Genomic DNA, 14,697 nt, shown 5'->3' with positions numbered 1-14,697 from the left:
ATAACTAAATAAGTTAAACCTAATTATTAAAGATTAAAGCATTTAATAGAGAAGACACTAGGTTACGAACTAAAATAAGTATATACAATTTAAAACTATGAAAACATTGTGCAGTCTTTTAAAGTTAATAAAGTTAACTGCTTCAAACTACACTATTTTGTTAAAACGACAAATCTCAGTGCTTATTCAAAATTTTGCTAAATAATTTGTTCTAGTTAGTAGGAATCTAGGAATTAGTACGATATATAAATACTAAAAAGGTTACATAACGCCTAACAATGTCCAGCAGTAAACGTCGAGTCAAAGGCATTAGAAACTCGCCCTTATGTAAGAAATACAATAGCGTGAAAATAGTAACAATAATTTATACGTGTAATCTATTTTATCATGCATGAGACCTTCTTTATAATGTAGGGGTATCTATGTACAGTCTGTTTTTTAATCTCGGATAGGTACTTAACTGACACATTCTGAACGGTTCATCATAAACAGTTGATTACTTTGTCGATTACATTCTGTTGGCGGGACAATCGACTGTTGATGAACCTTTCAGAATCTGTCAATTTAGTATCTGAGATTATAAAACAGACTTTAGGGTTCAGTCTATCAGTTCGAACTGGTCTAGGAACGTGTTGTCGACGCCCAGCGCAGTACCCAGGCTCTGTCGGGGTTTGCGGCCCTCTTTCTCTTCCATCTCGAAGCATAACTGGTCCAGAATATCCGTAGGCTTCTCCTGAGCCACACTGTAGCTCGGACTCAACAGGTCAGGCAATAGGACCCTATTAGCCGTGAATATGGTGTTTATCTGGTTGAAATCATTCTCCTTACCTTCTAAAATGGTGTTGAAATCTTTACGGCTGTCGTCGTGGTTGTCAGGTATCACGCTTTCTCGGACCTTCTTGAATCGGTTGATGATTTTCTCTATCGAACTTGTCTTTCTGATTGGCTTGGTGATGGCTGTCGGTGTGTTTGCACATAAATGCTCTGTGCTTATGTGTATTGATATGTCCTTCATGGGTTTAATCTCGATTTTTTCCTCTTCGGAAAGTTGATGGTTGAAATCGTCCTCTTTAGATATGTGGTAGGGACTGATGCCAGATACTTCAAGTAGCGATGTTGGGCTGTCTTCTTTCATGACAGACAGTTTTCTGGCGCGTCCTTTACTAAACGACTTCCTCTCTCGATTCTCGAACAGATTTGGACTGGAGTGACTTCTGAATAGTCCACTGTCTCCCGTGTCATTGAATAGACCACCTTTCACGACTTTCACTGTTTGTGGCCGCTCGCCATTAAACTTGTGTTTTTTCGAACTACTCGTCTTTTTAGTTGAGAGTAGCCTCTGTATTTGTTGTTTTGTGAAACCTGAAGTACACTCCGCTATGGTTTCATTCCCTCGGCCAGCGTTTTGGGAAATAATTGAAATATTCTGGCTCATGTCCAGTTTGTTGCGGTTGTCTGAGCCAAATCTGCAGGAGACCAAACTTGAGAGGAAGTCATGGCGTTGTGGTTGTTGGTACGGGGTGATCAGTGATCTCGGCTGTGGTTTTAGGAATGTGTGCATAGATGTCTTCCGTCGCGTGTTGAAGTGGAATTTGGAGAGGTTGATGGGACTGAATGTGTCGAACATGGGGTACAAGCTCAAATCTCCGGTGCTCTTCAGGTCGCTGAGGTCTGGCAGGCGGGGGATTTCACACAGCTCTTTCAGTGATATTGACTGGTCCATGTGGTTGATTGGTGATTGCTGAAAGTAGAAATATGTATTGTATTAACATCCTACTAATGTAATAAGTAAATGCAAGTGGGTATGGAATATGGCTGTTTGTTACTCTGCACAAGAAAAATGCTGAGTCAATTTTGATTTTGAAGTAAAATGTTAGATATCCAGGTCTGGCATACCCAAGATTAACACATATGCTACTTTTTATCCTCTGAGTCCCAGGAATGAACTGCTGCAGGAACTTTTTTAAGGAAATAATAATAATAATAATAATAATAAGTTTATTTGCCAAAAAGAAGAACACAGTTACAATTAATGTACAAACAGTAGGTATATAGGTACAATGGCAGAGAGTCTACAGTAGAAATATATGGGGTAGTAACCCCTAAACTAGGCAGAGCCTGTAACTTAGGGGATACTTAAATATCCTTAATTGCTACCGGTATGCAACACACATTACTACATGGATTTACATAGGACATTAACTGGATAAAATCACACATTACTACATGGATTTACATAAGACATTAAAGGAAAGCTTTTCTGCAAATCAATGTGATCTATCCAACCTTGAATAATTTCAAAATATGTACTTGAAAATACATTTAATGAGTCATCCACTGATCTACTGCTGGACATAGTCCCCTCTCAAGGAGCATCATAAAACTCTATCCTTGACCATCCTCAGAAAGCCACTACTGGCTCAAAAATGTCTAAGGTCAGTATGGTGTTCCACTACATTTATTTGACTATTTCTACTATGTTTATAATAATTATGTAATTAAGTACCTGTAATTTGACTTCTGCTGTCAGTACTCTCTCATACAGTAGCTTGAAAGCAGACACTATTTCAGCATAGTTCCTCCTTTCAGTCTGCAAATATTCACTCAATTTGTAAATATCCTCTCCGAGCTCTGCATTTTTCAGGATGTAGCAGGTCGCAATGACAAAGCCTCTGATGAGGTTTGGGAAATTCAGTCTTTCTTCTTTAACTATGTTTTTGAGAACGTATTTCTGTTGGCTGTTGACTAGCGGCTGTAGATCTGCAGTATTTATTTCATCAGTTTGATGATTGTACTCCAGCATGAAAGATTTTTTATCCATTTCTCCAGTTTGCCGCAGGATCAAAGCTTCTGTGCACTCGTGGCAGCTTTTAGCAGTCTCCAAAAATGGATGAACTTTTTCATCCCAATCTCTTTCCATATTTATGATTTTTTCATCAACATGTTCCAGCCAGGTATTGAAAAGAGGTGCCGGCTCCATAATTTGTGTTATTTGTATGATTTCACTGGCCGCCTTATTCTCATCTATATCATTATAATGGTGTGAGGCTAGGAATCCATCCACAATATTATTGAGTGGATCTTTAGCTTTAATAGATTCATATTTTTTCTCATTTTTCAGTATCTGTTTCTTCATTAGCTCACTTATTTTCTGTACAGCCAGCTTCTTCTGCTGGTAAACTACCAACTTATTTGTTAATGTCTCAGTTTCTTTATCTATGTACTCTACAAAGTCCTTGCCACCCGACTTGTACCTCTCAGTGGCTTCATTGTACAACTGCTTGTGCTTCTCCGTCTTCATCATGGTTGTTAAAGTGTGTTGCACACTAAACTGGGATAGCTGGTACAGCAACTTAGTCACTTTGAAGCAACCGGGGTTCACAAAGTATGAAGACATCACTGGTGATATCACTCCCATCTTGCAGTACTCAATAATGAAGTTAGAGAAGTCTGTCCTGTAGGTTTTCTCCAGCTTGGAGTCATACAGTGGCCAGGTCAATGAGGCAGCTTTCTGAGCATCAATGATGCAAGCCAAGTAGTGAGTAAGATGGATGAAAACGTTCTGTGTGGGCTTCTCTAAGGCGTCCTCTTTAAATATTTGCCTGTATAGGTCTGGAGGCATCGAATGAGCCTTGCTCAGAAGGCTCACATACCACAAAGTGGCTTTTTTGTAGGCGTTCAGATGATCTCTTTGCGAGTGTAGAGAAGACATGGTGTTTTGCACTTCACAAAATTATTCACACATCACAATGGTTCCGAAGGTTTGGTCCTTTGCAAATTTTTAGTTATTTCTCAATATCCATGAAGACATTTACATAATCGCAATTTCCAAACAAAACGGTATCCAACGCGAAGATTTTCAAACAAAATTCAAATGTCAAAATGTCCGTTATTCACAGAGTATTCCATTATTGTGCGGTGGTCACATTATACAGAGTAGATTGTCTGTCCAACCAAATCGGTCGTGTGAAAGGGGCAACGACGCGGGGGCCGGACAACACGGCAAGTTGATGTTAAGCCGCGTACAGACCGGCCCAACGAACGCCAACGAACAGGTTTCATTGACCTTCGTTGCTGCAATCTGCCCTGTATTATGTATGATAAATATCCATCGTTGGGATAACCGTTGGCGTTCGTTGGGCGTTTGTTGGCCCGGTCTGTACGCAGCTTTAAAAATATGAAAAACATAATACAGGGTGTAGCGTTAATAGTGGTCCAAGCTTAAGAGGGTGATACATCAACGATAACCCATCAAATACCCAAATTTGAAATGATTTTACCCATACAGACTTATGGTCGTTTATTAATGCTACACCCTGTGTCAAAAATATGTGGCCCTACCATTAATTTAATCATCTGTGAGGGCTGAGACGCTGTCACAAACAACACGTTCTAAATTTTTTATCTGTGGTAACATAACCTCAAAATTTTCAAAAGAACGCGGTCTAAACTTGCAACACACGTGTGTTGTTATTTTCCACTTTAAAAATACAATAATGCAGTGAAAACAACACAAACAGCCTCAAAATGGTGCGTAGCATTTCCCTCAACCCTAACCCTGCATTTGCAGAAGTTCGTGCTAAGTATTTTCGTGATTTTTGCAGAGTAAGATGTTTGTGCTCTACGAGCACAGCGCGGGCTTCGGCCTGTTCAAAGTGGCGGAGTTCGAGGAGCTGGCGGCGTTCCTGCCGCAGGTGGAGGCGTCGGTGACGGACCTGCAGCGGTTCAACTCCGTGGTCTCGCTCGTCGGGTTCCAGCCGTTCAAGTCCGCGATCGTCGCGCTTGAGAATATCAACGCGGTGTCTGAAGGTTAGTTTGTGTTGAACACGTTGTTGAGAATGCCGTGGTGTTTTTATTGGTTTCTTTTGATTGTGCATGGGTAAATATAATGGGTGCGTAGTGTTGTTTATTGTTGTATAGAAAAGAATATTGAACATAATTAAACTTATAAAAAATACAATAGGTACAATATACAATCAATGTCCAATAGGCTGCCTTATCGCTTAGAGCGATCGTACAGGCAAGATTATGTAGAAAGGAAACAAAGTTTAGTCATATAATACATATCATGTTTACAATAAAACATGGCAACCCTTCAACCTTTTCATTCAATCACACTGCAATACCCTCCAGGTATCCTGCCAGAAGACCTGAGCCTGTTCCTAGAAGGTGCTTTGCCGAAGAGGAAGAAGCGGTCAAAATGCTCCCTCGGAGTGGCAGACTCCAAGCTCGGGGCGGCCATCACGGAGGCCCTGGAGATTCCCTGTTCTCATGTTGGAGCTGTGCCAGAGTTATTGAGAGGTAAAAGATACAACTCTTTTAATCTAATTAATAAAAAAAAAATATCATTTATTGACAATAATAATAAAGCTTTGCCCAGTGGCGGATTAAGAGCATCGGTGGCCCTAAGCACAAAGCCTGTGTAGGCCCCTAATTTAGAACAATTTGTTCCTTGACAAAGAGTGACAAAACAGTTCAATAGCTAAAACGTCCTATAACTTTTCTATAAAAAAGGATGTAGGTAAAACATTTAAAAACAAATTTGCTTGCCTTAAAGGCCTACGACACGCGCAAGTATCACCACCGGCACCGTTACAACTGCGCAGGTACGACGAGCTATCACACGGCACCTTAGAGTATACAATGTGTTGTTTTTCAAAACCGACAAACTTTAAGGGTGTATTCTACGAGTGATTTTATCGAGAAAACACCCCCATATGTGGGGTCAAATCTCAATATTCTAGAAATAGCGGCCATTTAAAAGTTTTAGATACTTTTTTTTTTCCTCAACCTTTAGTGTCCCACTGCTGGGCAAAGGTCTCTCCTTGAATTTTCCACTTATCCCTTTCTTGGGCCTGCTCACACCATTCCGTGCTAAAATTGTCCAGGTCGTCCCGTCATCTCCTTCTTGATCTGCCTCTGCGCCGGAGGCCGTTGATGGGTATCCATTGGATGGCCTTTTTTGCCCACCTCTCCGGCTGCATACGGCAGACATGCCCGCCCAGTCCCACTTCAGTTTAGCAGTCTTGGCACCCACGTCAGCTATTTGAGTTTTGGAGCGCAGGTCGGTGTTGCGAATGTGATCTGTTCGCTTTACAACCACAATACTACGCTCTCTGGCAAACCTTGAGTTTGGACTTTTGAGACACGGTCAGTGACCATGTTTGAGCACCGTAGCCTAGATTAAACTAGTGCTTGTAACTTATTTTAGGTATCTTTTTAGCGGTTGTGCATATTTTTATTGAATAGAAATGACCTTTTGTGGATAAAATCATTTTATTTCATGTCCGTAATGCGTTTAAATCTCGAGATATGATTTTTTTTGAAAACTAACTATCTAAAACTTTAAAATGGCCGCCATTTCTAGAATATTGGGATTTGACCCCACATATGGGGGTGTTTTCTCGATGAAATCACTCCTAGAATACACCCTTAAAGTTTGTCGGGTTCGAAAAACAACACATTGTACGAGTATATGCACGGCACAGTTAAGTACGCGCAAGCCTCATTTTTGTCAAAATCATCGGCGTGGAAACTAGAAACAATGTTTCCCAATGAGGAACTATTTCTTCTACTGGTATATTTTCAATGTTTGCAAAGCACTAGAATTTTTTCACTAGAAAAAAGTCTAGTTGCATGCTATTCCCAAAAATCAAACCGTACACGATCGAAGTGGACAAAAAATTGCTGTAAAATTTTAAAAAAATCATTCACATGTTACTACTCAAAGATTTAGAGAATACTCTAATATAGAGAATATAATGAATGGCAAAATTATTAAAATTTCAAACATTTCGAAAAATGCGCAAGCCGCGCTTCGAGGTTGGCGCGGTATACAGTTTTACCACCCATTCGCACAGTATTCCATGTACAGTACAAGCCGGCCTGCGCAGGCAAAACTGTGGTAATACTTACGCGTGTGGTAGGCCCTTTACCAACCACACGCACGGTATTCCGTGTTTAAGCCGGCCTGCGCAGGCAAAACTGTGGTGATACTTATGCGTGTGGTAGGTCCTTTAGTTCGGTGTCTAAGAATTCAAGGGATCTGTATCGAGCTTCTAGATACTTCATTCATTCATTCAAGGTTGGTCATCAGCCTATAGCAGTCCACTGCTGGACGTAGGCCTCTCCCAAAGCACGCCACTGGATGCGATCTAAACTCATTACATCGGACATATTGAGGATGAATAAAATGTAGGTATAAAATGAAACAGCAGCAGAGGATGGGGGCCCCTGGAGGCCCGGGGCCCCAAGCACGTGCTTGTCGTGCTTATAGGTTAATCCGCCACTGGCTTTGCCCCAGGTCTAATAACAATAAATTACTTTGTGGCCATAGTCATATCCATAGCAAGGATGCTGTCGTAGCAAAAAGATGCTATGAACAGCCAACAGCCAAGGCATATTTATTTGACTATGTAGTGCATTTATGTAATGGTCTTCTAAAGATAGATAAAGTAATGCACACTCTGCATTCATTCATCATAAAAAAAAACAAAGTAAAAGTATAAAAAAAACAAAATAAAAGTTTATACTAAAAATAAGTAGATTAAAAAAAAAACTTATCCATAACAATTTCCGCAGGCATCCGCCACCACTTCCACAACCTCATCAAGGGCCTGACCCTGAAGGCGTGCAGCGTGGCGCAGCTCGGGCTCGGGCACTCCTACTCGCGTGCTCGGGTCAAGTTCAACGTGCACCGAGTGGATAACATGATCATCCAGTCCATCGCCCTGTTGGACCAGCTGGACAAGGATGTCAATACATTCTCTATGCGGATCAGGTACTGCAGCTTTTTTGTCTAATGTAAATTTTAGTTTAAGGCTACATAGGATGCTAATGGAAGGTAATCTAGCTCAGCAAATAGAAAAAAGTCATGACATCAGTTTAAAAGTATTTTTTCTAAAACTACTAGTTAATTTTTGCGTTCGCTGCAGCCTTAAAGCACAGATACCTACTGTACTATTGCTATGTCTTTTACAGATGAAGTTTAATTTATAGAAACTTAGCATATCTAGATTTTCTTTTAAATACTTACCCACTGCCTTCTTCACATTGTCTATGTTTATTGATAGATATGTGTAGCAGCAACACTAATTACATCATACAAACTTACCAACACCTTAAACTTAACCAAAACCACCGTCTTAACTTACCAAACAACCCTTTCCCAGAGAGTGGTACTCCTACCACTTCCCCGAGCTGGTGGCCATCGTGCCCGACAACCATCTCTACACCAAGTGCGCGGAATACATCAAGGACCGCAAGAGCCTCTCCGAAGAGTCCGTGGAGCCCCTGACTGAGATCTTGGGAGACTCGGAGAAGGCCCAGGCTATATTGGATGCGTCTAAAATGTCGATGGGCATGGATATTTCGCCGGTGGACCTGATCAATATACAGATGTTTGCTGGACGGGTCGTTCGGTTGGCTGATTACAGGTTTGTGTTGTAGATAATAAAAAAAAAATTTCCGAAAATGTTTATTGGGAGAAGAAGCAATGTTTCCTTTTGATAGCGTGTAAAATAGTATTAGGTATTCTAATGTGTTTTCGGTGAGTGGAGGAGCAAGGGGGAAGTTTGAAGGAAGAAACTGACCTGGCAGGAACGGTTGTCCGGCTGATCAAATGCGTTTGACCTCTTCGATTTTCCACCCGTTCTTCTCCAGGTTGATGTGCTGATGTACCGGTGCGCGGCGTAGAGCTACGTATGTTGCAGTACGCGGCGGATTGTGCTTCTATCGCGGATTGAGTGACGGGAGCGTAAGGTGCGTCGACCGACTCTAATCGCGGCGGTGGTAGAAGTGGACGAGGGTTGGTCGTTGAGGTGGCAGATGACAGCTAGTGTTCATCTACCTGCAGTTTCCGTTAGGATAGGGAAGGTGGGAAGGAGTTACAAACATCTGTGTACCTGTCTGTCAGCTGTTTGTGTGTGTACCCACGAAGTTCCTTGACCCTATGCCTATGGCCCCAACATTGAGGTTGGGTTGGTTTACTATTTTAGTCAGAGCTTTTATTACCATCCAACTGAGCCAGGTCTTAGGCCCTGTTTCACAATGTCTGGTTAGTGACTACCTGTCGGATAAAATACATGCCTGTCACTGTCAAAAAAGTAATAACAGATAGTGACAGCATGTATTTTATCTCACAGGTAGCCACTAACAGACTATGCCTATGGCCCCAACATTGAGGTTGGGTTGGTTTACTATTTTAGTCAGAGCTTTTATTACCATCCAACTGAGCCAGGTCTTAGGACCTGTTTCACAATGTCTGGTTAGTGGCTACCTGTGAGATAAAATACATGCTGTCACTATCTGTTATTACTTTTTTGACAGTGACAGGCATGTATTTTATCCGACAGGTAGTCACTAACCAGACATTGTGAAACAGGCCCTTAGAATCAAAATATTTGGACAACTAACTTGTAAAATTTAACGTTGAATAAAGGCTATTTGATATCTATAAATTATGATGATAATAACTTCACTCCCATTTCCTCTCCCCAGGAAGCAGATAGCCGAGTACCTGCACACAAAGATGAACTCCGTAGCTCCGAACCTGACAGTGCTAGTCGGCGACCAGGTGGGCGCGCGGCTCATCAGCAAGGCGGGCAGCCTCACCAGCCTCGCCAAGTACCCGGCCAGCACGCTGCAGATACTGGGTAGGTTGTGTGCAAAAGGACGAGAACCGAGTTTTGTGGCGCTCCTTATGAGAGGCCTATGTCCAGCTCTGGGTGATCATAGGTTGATGCTGATGATGTGCAAAAGTTAATGTTAAAAGCACTTTCCACCAGTAAACCTACCTATTGCTGGGGCGTAACAATAAGAATGAAATAGGGGCCACATTAATTCTGGTTAGCCACCATTCTTGGGTATGGTATTCATTGGATATAATTTTAAGCCTTAGGTAAATATACATACGGCAGGCGGATTTGTCTATTAGTCCATCCATCGAAAGTTTGTCTGCAAGAAATTGCTTTTATAATGTGGCAAGTTACTTGGCGACCCTCCTTGCGGGGTGAAAGAAGTGGCGGGGCGAGGTAGCACGACATGCTACACACGTAGAAAAGTGTGCCCGGATTAATCTCGCGATAGCTTGTAACTATTTCTGACGTAAGTAAAATTTTATTCTATGAGTGTTCCCGTAAATGTCATATTTAGCTTAAAATTTATAGTTTGACAGCATTAAAATTTGGATTTTTACCTTCAGAATATCTACCAATTTGAATTTATTTATGTAAAAGTGTTTTATTTTATAAATCAATTTCCATGTCACTTTCATGTTCACTCTCTGTTTGAACTTATTCATCGTCGTCGTCATCCTCATCTTCATCATCGTTTTCATTAACTTCAATTATAAATCTAAGACAAAAACCAAAAAACATTATACCTACTTTGAAGTATAATGTACTAGAGTACGCCAGTCATATTAGTTCAGTGTACACCTATAATATTTTATGTTTAATTTACATTAAATTATAAATAAACAATAACATACCTGTCCAATACATCGTCAAATACTCTATCAGATTTATAATATTCGTCTTAATTTTTTATGACATGGTCGTCACAATTTCTGCACTTTTCAGGCGAATAATTAGGGAAAAGCAACTCTAAGTCTTTTATCTCTTTATCTAAGTTAGAGTCAATCGACGTTCTTGCGAGCTCGCCTTTCACGTACCGCCACACAAGTTCAATAGGATTTAATTCCGGGTGGTATGGGGGTAGGCGAAGCACGATATGACCATTTTCTTTCAAAATTTCATCAATTTTGTAATTTTTCTCTGTGTTTTGCTTATTAATTACTTTCATTAAATCACATAAAGGAGAACGGCAGTGGGCGTACCGCCTTTTTTTTGGAGCGTTTCAGAACCATGTTTTCACCATTTATTAATACAGTGTAGATAAGGTATTTTCAGTAATTACAATATTTTTAGAAGTCGGGGGAAAAGAAAAACTGATAAATGAAGAATATTTAAATCTAAGGATAATGGAACGTAAAAACAAACATATAGAGAACGGAACGTAACAACAGTGGTGCCAGACCTCGGAATATTACCAGCAAATCCGAGCAAAAAAGTAATCGAATAGAAATATCGATACATTCTTAAATACAAAAGATATTTTATTTATCAATAAATTACATGTTCTGGTACTATTTGTGCCACAACTAGTACATTTGGTTTATAAAATATCATTATATTTAATTCTTGAAGACTTTTATCCATAGTAAACCATTTTCTTTTTCTCTTTATTCGATTCACTATAATCGATATTTTTTGAATATTTAAATCTAATAACACTGAATCTTGCTTGTCAATCTTGTCATAGTACTTGTTATTTCATTTTCCATTACCTAACCTAATTATTTAATATTTTGAATACCGCTGAAACTGCTGAAGATATAGAACAAATGTGACAAAGGGGAGAACTCTGGTTCTCGGTTCCTGTTCCACCTCCCCGGCAGGCTCCCGTCCCACTTCTTCATCAGGAACCTGCAGAAGCAGCAGAACAAGAACACGCAAAATCCTGACAATATTTTCTATGAACCATAGGATGATAAATACCTAAGTCAAATATGAGAAGAGCAACTGCGTTCTGCAGTTCGAATCCCGGCGCTGACATGTACCAATGTGTTCTTTGAATTTAATTAAAATGTATACCATCACACTTACAGTGAAGGAAACCTGCATACCTATCTAGATTTAGCACATCTAGAGAGCCAAGTGCAGGTACTTACACCCCAACAGAGAATAGAATAGAGTAGGTAATAGGAACATAAAATTCCTAAAGTTGATTCCAGGCAAATTATGTTATGTAAATAAAACAATGATCTTTTAAACAGTATATTTTATTTCATTACATTACTCGCCAAATGCATACCCATATAGTAGAACCTTTACATATAGCATTTCGAAATGGCATAGCAGATCCCTGTTGCGGAATGGCAATTTAAAACTTCAGAAGTTGGATAAGTATAACATTATTTCATGATGAAAGTAGTAGGCTGATCTAGTCGATAATATTAATAAAATCATTATATTTATTATGTACGTTGCACGTCCCGTATTTATTTAAACGTAAACATATAACTTGAAATACCTAACATATTATTATCAAATTATTATTCACGTTGTTCGTCTTGTGTTGTTCAAGTGTTGACATGGTGTTGACGTTTAGTTGTTGACATGACACATTTTTTATCATTTCAATTTTTCTGCTCTGGTTTGTCAATTTTTATCATTATACTGAGATCCAACCTAGACATTTATGACGTAAATCACAGAGTACTTGGCATAAACATTACTTCACTTGACGTTCCATTCTTCCTGTATGAATGTTTACGTTCCATTGCGACTACATTTTAAAGATTCTTTTTTTCCGTTTTTCTCTTTTCTCCCAGCTTCTAAAAATCTAGTAATTAATTGACTTGTGTACCTGTACAGTGTCTCTCTAATCATGGTACTTTCATTACGGAACCCGTCATTTCCATAGTGGTACAAAACGTCCTTAGAACCCTGCCTTTGTCCTTTTGGTTGCTTTCCTAGTTACAAGAACTGACAACTGACGCACTGTCATATGGACTCTTCGTCTTTGTTGTTTACTTTTTCGTATCTGACTGCGCAGTACCAACCTTTAGCCGCGCAGCATGACTGATCCGGTACGCTGTTCTACAAGAAGCCCCTATATTGAGACATTATACGATTTGTTGTTTTTAACGTTATTTTGTTGACGAATTATAGATACCTAATAATAATATAATGATAATATTAAAAAGGCCTCAACACTCATCCTAAGACTAATGGTCTCAGGATCAATGATCTCATGTGGGTCGCACTCAAATTATGACAGACTATATAAGACATGTGGCCGCCTCGGCTGCGCGGCCGAGACTGCCGTAACAATGACATGCAGTGCACGCGTTGCCCTTCACCGCTACCCCTCCCGCTACCCGCTGTCGTCTTGGGTACCTCGTCCCCTCCGCGTCTTTCACCCCGCAAGGAGGGTCGCCAAGCAACTTGCCAATCTATAGTACCCTAGCTAAGTTGTAATCTGTTTAACTCCTTATTTTATCAGTGAACAAATAAAGATTCCATCTATCTAATATACAAATCAGCCTCCACTTGACTTCACTCCTAACTCAACCCCATTATCCACAGGTGCCGAGAAAGCTTTATTCAGAGCTCTCAAGACCCGCTCCAACACGCCCAAGTACGGTCTGCTGTACCACTCCACGTTCATCGGGCGCGCCGGGCTCAAGAACAAGGGCCGGATCAGCCGCTACCTCGCCAACAAGTGCTCCATCGCGTCCAGGATCGACTGCTTCTCTGGTGAGTGAAGGTTTTAAACTCCTAAAAATATACCAGAAGACTTCATTCTAATTAGCATCAGAGAGGCATTATGACGACCAGTTATGAGCCGTACAACAATACATTTGCATAAATATAGATAGCAATAAATCTTCAGTAATTAACGTATTAGTGGATGTCATACCTGTTTTGAGCTTCTGTCTAATAATGCTATTTGAAATTGCTAGTTTAGACTTTGGGGATATGCATAAAGGCACCATTCGAAATAGCCAGGTGCAGGTACTTACACCCCCAAACAGAATAGAATAGAATGAGGCATAGAATAAAAGCATCCAGCAAAATTTCAGTGGTAATATGCACACTTTGATCTATTGCAAGCGACATAAATGTGCTTGTGGTAATAACAGTTGTGCTAGATAAACGCACGATTCCAGCACAACATTATTCTGTGTAATGATTGTGCCAAATTATTGCTACAAATTAATAAATTAATACAAGACAAGACTTTATCAAACATAGTAAATAACTTATTTTGCTGGTGATGCCTTGCCGGTTGTATCCTCTATCATCATATTTCTGTTCATTCACCCTGTATAACCCAAACAATCTTTCTCCTCCAGAATCCCAAACAACAGTGTTTGGGGAGCACCTTCGTCAGCAGGTTGAAGACCGTCTCAAGTTCTACGAGACCGGAGACATCCCCAAGAAGAACATCGAGGTGATGAAGGAAGCCATGGAGGCGGTCGGCCAGCAAGAGCCGGAGGAGGAGCCGAGTGCCAAGAAGAAGAAGAAAAAGAAGAAGAAGAAGGATGAAGCTATGGAGGAATAGATGTGGGTGGTGTTTGGGAGTTGTCACTTTAACAAGCTTTTACTTACATACAAAAGACCGAGTTTGTAGTCTATTAAATTTTTGTAAGTAATTAAGAGCTTGTGTTTGAACTTATCGTTTTCATATTATTATAATTAAATAGAGCATAGAATCCCAATGTAAGAGATGGAAAAGCGAAATAGGCGAAGTCCTACTTTGCAGCGCATTGTAATAATTCGTATTTTTTTATGGTTCATGAAAAAAATCTAGAACACCAATATTTGCCCAAGTTAACTGTTATCAGTTTGCTGTGACAAGTAGATATATCGAATTGATATAATCACATTAGAAAATGTAATACGAATACCTCTACATAACAGTAAATATTTCTGATCCGAATATAAAATTTATATGTTGTTAAACAAGTGTACATAGGTGACTTTTCTATGGCTAGTAACAGTTTTAATATACGAATGGTATGTGATGAAATTATTCCGTTGTTAAACATGGAAATGTCGACCTAGAACTTACAGTAATATTATTATTTAGAAATTATATCTATCAATAATATTAGTGTAATATAGTTTA

The 14,697-nt window shown here is 39.8% G+C and overlaps 2 protein-coding genes across 2 annotated transcripts; one reads left to right on the top strand and one right to left on the bottom strand.

Annotated features, from left to right (window-relative positions):
* Window positions 1-8: 8 nt before the first annotated feature.
* On the bottom strand, window positions 9-3,881 carry LOC105391675. The gene is made up of 2 exons (XM_011563195.3): window positions 2,507-3,881; window positions 9-1,741 (listed from the first exon to the last, which is right to left on the bottom strand). The coding sequence occupies exons 1-2, from the start codon at window positions 3,710-3,712 to the stop codon at window positions 599-601; spliced, it is 2,349 nt and encodes a 782-aa protein (XP_011561497.3). The 5' UTR covers window positions 3,713-3,881; the 3' UTR covers window positions 9-598.
* A 487-nt stretch (window positions 3,882-4,368) lies between these two features.
* Window positions 4,369-14,160, top strand: LOC105384163 (nucleolar protein 56). The gene is made up of 8 exons (XM_038111641.2): window positions 4,369-4,530; window positions 4,605-4,809; window positions 5,134-5,301; window positions 7,582-7,780; window positions 8,172-8,435; window positions 9,499-9,653; window positions 13,152-13,322; window positions 13,922-14,160. The coding sequence occupies exons 1-8, from the start codon at window positions 4,528-4,530 to the stop codon at window positions 14,128-14,130; spliced, it is 1,374 nt and encodes a 457-aa protein (XP_037967569.1). The 5' UTR covers window positions 4,369-4,527; the 3' UTR covers window positions 14,131-14,160.
* The last annotated feature ends 537 nt before the right edge of the window (window positions 14,161-14,697 follow it).

Source organism: Plutella xylostella, chromosome 26, assembly GCF_932276165.1.
Source record: "Plutella xylostella chromosome 26, ilPluXylo3.1, whole genome shotgun sequence".
Classification (NCBI taxonomy): Eukaryota; Metazoa; Arthropoda; class Insecta; order Lepidoptera; family Plutellidae; genus Plutella; species Plutella xylostella.
Note: the sequence above shows the minus strand (reverse complement) of the source record. Positions and strands in the feature narration are given on the sequence as shown.

Coding starts and splice junctions, on each gene's coding strand:
- LOC105391675 (XM_011563195.3), bottom strand. CDS start 3,712: ATGTCTTCTCTACACTCGCAAAGAGATCATCTGAACGCCTACAAAAAA. Junction 1,742..2,506: donor CAGCAGAAGTCAAATTACAG/GTACTTAATTAC, acceptor TTCTACTTTCAG/CAATCACCAATCAACCACAT.
- LOC105384163 (XM_038111641.2), top strand. Junction 8,436..9,498: donor GTTCGGTTGGCTGATTACAG/GTTTGTGTTGTA, acceptor TCCTCTCCCCAG/GAAGCAGATAGCCGAGTACC. Junction 13,323..13,921: donor CAGGATCGACTGCTTCTCTG/GTGAGTGAAGGT, acceptor TTTCTCCTCCAG/AATCCCAAACAACAGTGTTT.